Here is an 11,036-nt window from a genome sequence, read left to right as displayed (position 1 = left end):
GTTTCTGCCCAGGCTTGGGGAAATTTTTGGAGCCAATCTGATATATCAGGATTTGGTTGGATTGGCTACTGATGGAGTCTATATTCCTCAATCAGGTCATTGCTGACTAGAACCTGAACCGGTGCCCTGTTGTGAAGCAGGGTGGCTCCTTTAGCTGTGAAGTGGATCTGTGCCCTCATTTTTGACAGCAAATCTCTGCCCAGAAGTAGGTAGGGACATTCTGGGATTACTGGAAATGAGTGGGGTACCCGGCCCTTCCCTAAATCTACTGTTCTTCGGGTAGCCCATGAATAGGGCTTTGTTCCTGTTGCCCCCTGTACCCATGTAGTTCTGGAGGACACTGGCCCTCTTGGCTCCAATAAAACCGAATTCTGGGCACCAGTATCCACCATAAACTCAATTGGTTTCCATGCTGAGAGCCCGGAGTAAGGGAGTGGAGCCTTTTATAGGTTTTAGACAAAGAGAGTAGGGGGATACCGAAGATACATTTTGGTTGGTTCAAGGAGGCCACGCGCACCAACATAATTTTAAACTGATTGGATGTGTATAAGATGCAGCCTGGAAGTTTCTTATTGGTAGGTGCTATTCTCAGAGCTGTGGAATGTGCTGACTCTTATCTGTGGGGCCAGGAGTCTCTGTTTTTACCTTATAGGGCAGTTTTCATGCCCGGGCTTGCTTAATCTATAGTTTCCTGGAAGTGGGGGGAGGGGGGGAATAGGAGGCGGGGGTCAGGGCATGCTAGGGCATGTCTAGTCATGTCTAAAGCAGCAGCCAAGCATTTTACAGAAGCTAAAAGAGCAATTAGTGGGGGTCTGGAGGGATTGGGGGATAGCGGGTGAATGAAGAGGGTCTCAGGGTCCTACACAATGAGCTGTGAATAACGCAAGTTGGAAATTCATCGATGTGATTATCTTGACCTGGAGTGTCATGAGCAGAGAAATAGGTGATATGCAGACCAGGAGCTGAGAAGCCTGTTAGCTGGGATACCATTAGATCTGAGTGCCGTAAGATGTGGATAAGAAGAGTTGGAAATGCAGTGGGCTGGGAACATTGTGAGCTGAGAATAAGGTGTTAGAAATCCCTAATGTGAGCTGGGAAAACCAGAGCTGGGAATGACATGACTGGGAACAGCGTGAGCTGGAAATGCCATGAGCTGAGAACCCAGTGAGCTGGGAATATTATGAACCAGGAATCAGACCTGGGAAAAACCATGAACTGGGAATGTCATGATCTGGGAATGTTATGAGCTGGGAATACTTTGAAAATACCAGCAGCTATGAATAGGAGGAGCTGGGAATACCAGGAGCTAGAAACATCGTGAGCTGGAAATGACAGCATCAGAGAGAATAATGAGATGGAAATACCTTGAGCAGAGAATTTCCTGAGACTAAGGTGAGTTGGGAATTCCATGCACTGAGAACACCGTGTGCAGGGAACATTATTATCTGGAAGCAGCATGAGCTAGGAATGTCATGAGCTTAGAATACTAAGAGATAGGATTACCAGGAGCTGGGAATACTGGGAGCTAGGAGTGTCATGAGATAGGATTATCAAAAGTTGGAAATAACAGGAGGTAGGAATACTAGGATCTGAGAATACCACGAGTCATAAGAAGCTTGACTTGGTAATACCAGGAGCTCTGAATACTTAGAGCTGGAAATGCTATGTTCTAGGATTGCCATGAGCTGGGAACACCAGGAGCTCTGAATACTGAGAGCTGGAATGCCATGTTCTAGGATTGTGATGAGCTGGGAATGCCATTAGCTGGGTGTAGCAGGAGCTGGAGATACTCTGAGCTCAAACACCCAGGAGCTGAAGACACTAGGAGCTCAGAATACTGGGATCTGGGCATACCAAGAACAGGAATATCATGAGCTGGGAATTCCGTGAGGTAGAAACAACACAAGCTGCACTTAAGGTGAGTCGGGAATACTCTGATCTGGGAACAGGTGAGCTAAGAATAAGGGGAGGTGGGAATACTTAACATCAGCTAGAGATAACCAGAAGCTGGGAATACCGTGAGCTTAGACTAGCAAGTGATGGGAATGCCAGGAGTTCAGCACACCTGGGAATGATTCGATCAGGGAATACCAGGAGCTAGGAATATCATGAGATTAGAACATTATGAGTTGATAATATAGTGAGTTGGGAATACCATGAGAAAATACAATGAGCTGGGTATATTATGAGCTGGGAATACCTTGGGATGGGATAACCAGGATCTGGGAATATTGTGAGCTGGAAATACCAAGAGCTGGGAATGCCATGAGCTATGAATATTTTAAACTTTGAATACCAGAGCTCAGGGATACTTTGAGCTGTGAATAACAAGAGCTCAGAATACCAGGAACTGGGAATATAGTGAGCTGGAAATGCTGTGAGCAGGGAATATCGTGAACTGGTATTCCAGTTCAGAATACTGGGATCCAGGAATGCCAGGAGCAGGAATAGCATGAACTGAGACTATCATGAGTTGCAGATAAGGAGAGTTGGTAATATGGCCAGCTGGGAACACCCTACGCTGGCACTGGGAACACCCTGAGCTGAGAATAAGGTGAGCTGGGAATACTTAGCATCAGCTGAGATATCTGGGAGCTGGGAATGCTGTGAGGTTAGAATACAGAGAGGTGGGAATGCCAGGAGTTCAGAATACCAGGAGCTGGGAACATCGTGAGTTGAGAGTAAGGTGGGTTGGGAATAAATACCTGGAGCTGGGGGTATCATGAGCTGGGAATACCAGGAGAGTAGAATACCAAAATGCAGGAATATTGCGAGATGGGAATAGCAGGACATGGGAAAACCAGGACTGGCAGCATCAGAGCTGGAAATACCAGGACCTGGGAATGTGAGCTGGACATATTGGGAGCTGGGAATGCCATGATCTAGGAATACTGGGATCAGGAAAATCACGATATAGGAATGTCATGAACTATAAATAAGGCGAGTTAGGAATAGCATGGGTTGGGAACATGGTGAGCTGAGAATACTTAACATCAGCTGAGATGTCCAGAGCTAGGAATACTGTGAGTTTTGAATACAAAGAGATCAGAATGCCCTGAGCTGGGAATAGTGGGAGATGAGACTACCAGGAGCTGGGTGCATGAGGAGTTGGACGCAGCAGGAGCTGGAAACTCCCAGAGCCAGGAATACAATGAGCTGTGAATAAGGTGACTTGGGAATTCATGCCTCTGATTATCTTGGCCTGGAGCATCGTGAGCAGGTAATTAGGTGATATGTGGACCAGGAGCTGGGAAGCCTGTGAGCTGGAATACCGTTGTATCTGAGTGCTGTGAGATGTGGATAAGGAGAGTCAGAAATGCAGTGACCTGGGAACATCGTGAGCTGGGAAAGCCGTGAGCTGGGAAAGCTGTGAGCTGGGAATGCTGTGACCTGGGAATGTCATGAGCTGGGAATACATAAGATGGGAACACCAGGAGCTGAGAACACTGGAATTGGGAATACGTGGAGCTTGGAATACCTGGAGCTGGAAATAACCAGGAGTTAAGAGTATCCTGAGCAGAGAACAAGGTGGGTTGGGAATACCATGTGTTGTGAATGACATGTGCTAGTAATACCATGAGCTGTGAATGCCTTGAGCTAGGAATCTCATGAGGTAGGAATACCAGGAGCTGAGATTGTTTAGAAGTAGGGATGCCATGAATTAGGAATATCATGCACTGGGAACACCAGATTTCAGAATCCTGGATCATGGGAATACCAGGAGCTGGGAGTACCTTGAACTAGGAACATCATAAACAGAATAAGGTGAGTTGGGAATTCTATGAGCCATGATTACCTTGACCTGAGAGCATCATGAGTGGAGAATTAGGTGACAGGAGAATACCAGCAGCTCGGAATACCAGGACCTCAGAATACTGCGACAGGGGAATATCATGAGCTGGGAACATCGTGACTTGAGAATAAGGTGAGTTGGGAATACCATGCACCAGGAAGTCTGCATTTCGTGAATAACTCCAGAATACGGTGAGTTGAGAATACCTCACATCAGCCGAGATATTGAGGAGATGGGGATGCCATGAACTGGAACCTTGAGCTGGGAATACAGTGAGTCAGGAATACTTTGAGCTGGGAGGATAAAGTGAGCTGAGAATCCTGTGGTCTGGGGATACCAGGAGCTTGGAAGAAGGTGAACTGGGAATACCAGGAGCTGAGTTCGCAGAGGAAAAGCTCCCCTCCCTGGCTGTGGCTTCACATAAGTACTCTTGTGGCCACCCGATCTCCCCACTAAGTGTGAGTCATGCTGCTTCATGGTGTGGGTGTAAATCTGAATCCACACTTGAATCTCCCCACCTTCAGTTTAGTATGCAATGTATTTTGCTTTATCGTCCATCTATTATAAACTAATAAAACATTCTTTTTTTCCCCTCTTGTTTTTTGAGATGGTTTCCTGTAGCCCCAGCTGTCCTAAAACTCTCTGTGTAGACCAGACTGGCCTCAAACTCCCAAATATCTGCCTGCCTCTGCCTCCCAAGTGCTGGGATTAAAGGCCTGCACTACCATAACCAGCTGTAAGAAAACATTCTTAAAACACAAAGGATTGTTTTGCTCAGAAAACAGGTACCAAGTGGATGCTCTGTTCTCTTGTGTTCCCCTTTCAACCAGCAGTGTCCAATCCATGGCTAGAGGTTGAGAGAGCAAATAAACATTTATTTTTTGATGTTATTTCTATTTTATGTGTATGAGTATATTGCCTACATGTGTGTAAGTGCACCTGTCTTGCAATGCCTGCAGAGGCCAGAAGAGGGTGTCAGATACCTGGAAGTGGAGCTCCAGACAGCTCTTGACCACTTTGTGGGTGCTGGGAACTGAACCCAGGTCCTCTGCAAGAGCAGCCAGTGCTCTTAACCACTGAGGCATCTCTCCAGCCTCAAACATGCATTTATTTTGGGTAATGTTAATACAAGAGTTTATCATCTACAAAGTTCACATTCGAGAACAATGTAATCAAGTTTTTAAAAACTATCATGTTTTAAGTAGTTTATGATTTGGAGTTGGCTGTAGCCAAAGCTATCCTCAATCACCTGCAGCCCACAGACTGGGTCGGATAGCTGTTTAAACCATGTTCAGTCCCTGTTTGATGTGACAGTATAGTTTAAAATGTCATCTGAAGCCAGGCTTAGGAGCACACATACCTTTATAGTGACAGGTACTCAGGAGACAGAGGCAGAAGGATCACTTGAGCCCAAGAATTCAAGCCCAGCCCAGGTAAATAGAGTGAGATCCTCCCCACCCCTCTTTAATGGCACTGAACCCCTGTCTGTTTGGAAAGATGAATCTCAATAACGCTATGATGTTTATAAATCTATGTTGACCCCCCAATGGTGTTTGCCAACAACAGCTGCTTTTACAAAGGTGTGGGCTGCAGCCTCAGATGCGAAGCCACAGCTACCAACAGACTTCGTTTGGGAAGAGCAAAGCAGATTCTGGTGGAGTCCAGACTGGACAAGCATCCTATGCAAACCGAACAGCAAGGTACATATCTGGTCCTCAACAACTGTAAATGGAGCTGCCGGCCCACCTCTTTGCCTCATCTTCTATCAGCTCTCTTGGCTAGTGTTCTCTTCTGAAAACTTTGGCTATCTGGACACCACAATTCCAGCTAAAACAATAGCACTCGCTCGGTGTGCTAGCCACTGGCCAACAGGAATTGTCATGCCCTATGTCTGAATGTTACTGCAGATCTCAGAATCAAGGGCAGAGGTTTGTTTTTTTTTATTCTTTGGGGGTTTGAGGAGACAGGGTCTCCCTCTAGCCCAAGTTTACCTGGAACTCACTCTGTAGACCAGGCTGCCCTCCATCTCACAGAGATCCACCTACCTCCGCCTCCTGAGTGCTAGGATTAAAAGCTTGCACCATCGTGCATTGCTCAGGTTTTATTTCTGAAGCTATCTGGAAGCACAGGGTAAGGAAAGCCCTGCACACAACACAGCCTTCTCTGGTCGCCTGTGCATCCCAAAATATTTGCTGAAATTCTTATCTAATCTTTAGGCCAAACTAAGCACTGGGAATTTAATACAAAGACTTGATTTCCCGTAGATCCTTTCCGTGAAGGTGGTGTTGAAAGTAAAGAAGGAAACTCCTGACTCCATGCCTCTCCCCTGCAAAAATCAAAGCCAAAGCCCTCTTTGAAGGTCAAGAAGCCTGTGCTGAGAAAATGCTCAGTATCAAAAGACGTACCTCCACTCATTTTTCCTGTACGAAGCCCCCCGGGACAGTGCTATGGCCCACATGTCCTTGGAAGAGCCATCATTTCCACCCTTGCCAAGTTCCCCAAACAAGGACAATGCTGCAGCCTACTAGGAACATCAAAGCCAAGCATCAGAAAGCTGTGGGAAAGCTCAACAGAGAGGGAATCTCTCTCTCTCTCTCTCTCTCTCTCTCTCTCTCTCTCTCTCTTTCCTCTTTTTTCCTGGAGCTGAGGACTGAACCCAGGGCCTTGCGCTTGCTAGGCAAGTGCTCTGCTAATGAGCTAAATCCACAATCCCTTCTTTCTCTTTTATAGAGGTGTGGGGTGACTCTTTCTGTAGAACAGGCTGGGATATTTTCAGAGAGAGAGAGGGAGAGAGTTGGTGTCACATGTGTGCAGGTGCCTGCAAAGATCCCCTGGAGCAGGACTTACAGGTTGTTGTGAGCTGCTTGATGTAAGTCCTGGGAACTGAACTCATGTCCTCATGAAGAACGGCAGGCAGGCTTACCTGCTTAGCCATCTCTCTAGCCTCATGGCTGGAATAACTTATTAAGTGCTATTTGATGCCTTTCTCTGACCATCTCTGTCATTTGGCAGGGAGGACCTGCCCGGGGTGTAATCAAGTAGCCTGCCCTCAGCTTTCCATGTCTTTATTGGACCAACCTGAATTTTATAAGACTTCTGATAGTTTTCACTGGCTGGAAAAATAAGAATAAGTAATCTGAGTTACTTAGTTTCCTGAGACATCATCAGAAGAACTCAGATGAGGACTGTGAAGGTGGGATGGTAAAATGCCCTCCATCCCTGCAGGCTCATGTTGTGAACACCCATCTCCCAGCTGCTGGTGCTGTTTGGGAAGTTGTGAGCCTTTATGAAGTGGAGTCCCACTGGAGGAGTGGGGTCACTGGGGCTAGGTCCTTGGGGCACACGGTGGCTGGCTCCTCCCTGTCATGTCTCCTAGGCATACTCGCTGCCACCATGGAGCCACTCCATCATGTCTTCCCTTCTGTAATGAACTAAAATCCCCTGAAACCATGAGGCACAATAAATCCTTCCTTACCGCCATTAATGCCTGTCATATAACTGCCCCTTCAAACCACATGTTCTTGTTTCTGCCTCCCACTTTACATATTGGAACTGCCTAAGTTAGGTTCACAATTTCAGAGGATTTAAGTCCAAAGTTGCTTGGCCCCATGCACTTGGCCAAAAAAGTCATGGCAGCAGAATCCTGTGATGAGAACTGCTTGCATCACGGGGAACAGGAAGCAGAGAGAACTTTCAGGAGGGCACTGAGATAGCCCAAGAAACATATTCCTATTTTCTACAGCCAGGTAACACTTGTGAAAGTTTCAACAACCTCTCAAATAACACCATCAAATGGTGACCAAGTGTTCAAACCACGTGTCTGGGTAATATTTCAGGCTCAAGCCATACCATTAACTGCTACCTATTCAAACCTCATCTCAAACTTCCCACCCACCACCAGCCCTTGGGTCACATCCCATTGGAAGAACCCAACTATGTTCAAGCCATAAGCATTATTTCATTCAACTAGAAGATATTTCTGTTAAGATGAAAAGTGATGTCAGCTTAAAATACAGTTCTTAAAAAAAAAAAAGTGGAATTCACCTTGATTCCCTTTTCAGTTAAACTAGACCACACACTCTGCAATTTCAAGAAAGATGTTCCTTGAAAATCCCACTCCTCTTGACATGCTGGGTGAAACAGACAGACGCAAGATTTCAGCAGGATCCAGCTAGATGCTCCATTTGTGTGTAAAAGACAGTGCGTATCTTGGGGAGAAATCACGGCCAGCCCTTCTCTGCCCAGCACAGCAAAATGATCAACAATGCTCTCCCCAGATCTCAGTAGTACTTCTGTTCTACAAAGAAGCAAAGCGCACATTACATTACGGATCCTTTTTAAAAGAAACATAAATATAAAGAATGACTTAGATTACCCTTGAACCATCTTGTTCCTAACATCATCCTAGTTGATAGTCAATACAGCTGCAGGTTTTTGTGGTGAGATACAAAGGGATTTAGGGCTTGGCCTGCATCGGTTCTGTAGGTAACTGTTGTCATAATTCCTCCTCGGTAAAATGTGAGATTGTATATTATAATTGCTAAAACACTGTGAGTCTGTGGACTTTGAAACAGGACGAGATGCTGTCCATCAGTCACAATGATGTGTAGGATTTGTGGCCTTCAGCTTCTACATGTTCAACGCCTGGCAGTGTCCCTGTCCCTTACTTTCCATTTAAAATCTAGACATGGAACAGAGCCCTCCTGTGTAGTAGGAGCCTGTGGAAGAGCTGTTTGAAAGAAATTCATGGCAGAATTAGTATATGACCTAGAAGTGGCTCTTTTTGGGCATATACCCAAAGGAGATGTATAGGAGAAATAAGTCTAGAGATTGAATGGGCATCGGTGAGAACTTCAATGATGCAAATGGCATTGAATACAGGATTTTCTAAAGTTAATTTTAGTTGTTCTTATGACAGAAAAAGTAACTGTGTGAAATGATATTTTCTTCATCATGATTTTGTATTTATATATATATACATATATATATGGATGTATATTAATTACCATTATGTTGGAAACATAAAAAATAATAGTTTGTTTGAGACAGGGCCTTCCCTGTAGCCCCAGCTGGCCTGGAACTCACTATCTAGACCAGGCTGGCCTTGAACTCACAGACATCCACCTGCCTCTGCTTAAGCCAGATGTGGTGGCTCATACCTTTAATCTCAGGATTCTGGAGGTGGAACCAAGAGCTCACCATGAGTTAGTTCAAGAACATCCTGGGCAACACAGTGAGTTCCAGACCAGTCTGAACTGCAGAGTGAGAGCCGGTCTCAAAAAACCCAAATAAAACTCAGACCAAAAATAAATGCATTATATTTCAATAAGCCTATGACAGTAAGACATACAACTTGGTAGGTATTTTATACTGGGAATCGTTTTCATGTCCTTAGCCTATCACCTGGTATATTCCGATTCACTGGAACAAACTTGGGAGAAGTTAGAGGCTGACATTGAATTCGAGAGATGTTCAGTCACCGTCCCATCACTACAAAGCCATATGTTTTGGTGGACGACATCTGTGACTTCCATAAGTAGAGAAGGACAAGGTCTGCCAAAGAAAGAGTCCCCTAAGTGTCAGATAGAAGTGGTCCAGCCTTCACTCACAAAGTAAAGGATGCTTTGTTTTGCTTGGTGGTTGAGGACCCGCTGTCTCCGCACGCATCCTCAGTAACTGAGCATGTGGGAATGAGTGGGTGGCAGGTGTATGACACATAATCCATAACCATGGCTCCCATATAAAAAGCATGTGCCATAGACTCAGCAGATATGAGCCTACAGGCTGTGCTGGCATCTGTGATATGGAATCATGAGATGCTCTGGGCTCCTTCACTTTTCCTTAGCACTGTTTGAGGCAAGGCTGTTTCAGAGAGGTAAATAGGTGACATTTTTGCCACATCCTTAGCTGTGTTCAGGTGATGACAGATGCATACTGTCATCAGCTAGCTGGGGACAGGCATGCAGAATTAAGCTCATTTGTAGGCAAATGCTTTGCTATGATAAATGCTGGCCTAGTTTGTTATTCGGTTGCTGTGATAAGACACCAGAATCAACATGTGGAAGGAAAGGGTTTATTTCATCTTATAGTCACAGTCCATCATCAAGGGAAACCAGGGCAGGAGCTCGAGGCAGGAGACTGTGGAGGAACATGCTCACTGGCTTGCACCCTCTGGCCTGCTCAGCTACATTTCTTATATAGCCCAGGATGACCAGCCTAGGGATGGCACCAACCACAGTGGGCTGGACCCTCCCTCCCACATCAGTTAGCAAAGATGACAGTGCCTGACAGACATGGCCCTAGCCCAATCTGGCGGCAGAAATTCCTCATGTGACATTCTTCCTCCCCAGGTATGTCTAGATTTGGGTCAAGTTGACAAAGAACTATGAGAATGCACTGCCTGTAAGGTCTAGCAAAGCTGTTCTCTGTTGGTTTTTGAAACTGGCTTTCTATTTGAATATTAATGTCACCACATAAAGTGCCTTTAGGATTCAAGTTGGTCTTTTTCCTACAGGGAAATGGAAATCCCGCCAACCATTTTCTCCAACTCCAGCCCTTGGTGTCGCAGTCCCTACACCCCTCCACATCCACATCCTTTCTGTTCTCTGATTGAACCGTACTACTCAGACGTTTCCAAGAGCAGCTTGAGGCCACGGCTCAAGTCTCAACCAACCAATCCTGACGCAGCCACAGGTAAGCCAAAAGCAGACATGGGTATTCTAGAAGAGATTAAGGAATGGTGTGAGTTTGTGTGTGTGTGTGTGTGTGTGTGTGTGTGTGTGTACATGCACACACATGCTAAGTATTTAAAACTACTCACATCCACAGCAGGTCTGTGACAGCTCTTTACCCTGTGACAAGAACCTGAGGGAAACACTTGAAGGAGGAGATGCTTTGCCTCATGGTTTCTGTGGCTTTCTATCTCGTGGGAGCAACTCTATACATGGAAGAATGGGTGGTGGAGGAAAACTGTTCATCTCGAGGCAGCCAGGAGGCAGAATGGAGCAGTGTCAGGAAGTGGCCAGGGTAAGATGCAGCCATAAGGCCCCTCCAGTGACCCAGTGACTGGCCTCTTTCATTCAGACCCCCGCTGTATACAGTTCCACCATCTCCCATAGTCTATTCAGATTTTTTAATCCATCAGTGGATTCATTCATTAATGAAGACAGACCCCTCCTGATCCAGTCACATCCCAAAAATCTCACCTCTGAACACTGCTTGTACTGGGAACTGAGCCTTCAAT

At 45.8% G+C, this 11,036-nt stretch overlaps 1 protein-coding gene across 1 annotated transcript in view; it reads left to right on the top strand.

The window, feature by feature from the left end:
- The window catches only part of LOC103745446 (lamin tail domain-containing protein 1-like), a 46,756-nt gene extending 35,964 nt beyond the window's left edge, over positions 1-10,792 (top strand). The window contains 5 exon segments of the mRNA XM_008847370.2: positions 5,374-5,493; positions 9,189-9,216; positions 9,219-9,405; positions 10,308-10,486; positions 10,622-10,792. Of these exon segments, the coding sequence (XP_008845592.2) occupies positions 5,374-5,493; positions 9,189-9,216; positions 9,219-9,405; positions 10,308-10,486; positions 10,622-10,632 (525 nt within the window). The 3' untranslated portion in view covers positions 10,633-10,792.
- Positions 10,793-11,036: the final 244 nt, after the last annotated feature.

This window comes from Nannospalax galili, unplaced genomic scaffold (genome assembly GCF_000622305.1).
Source record: "Nannospalax galili isolate Female #2095 unplaced genomic scaffold, S.galili_v1.0 scaffold403, whole genome shotgun sequence".
NCBI lineage: Eukaryota > Metazoa > Chordata > Mammalia > Rodentia > Spalacidae > Nannospalax > Nannospalax galili.
Note: the sequence above shows the minus strand (reverse complement) of the source record. Positions and strands in the feature narration are given on the sequence as shown.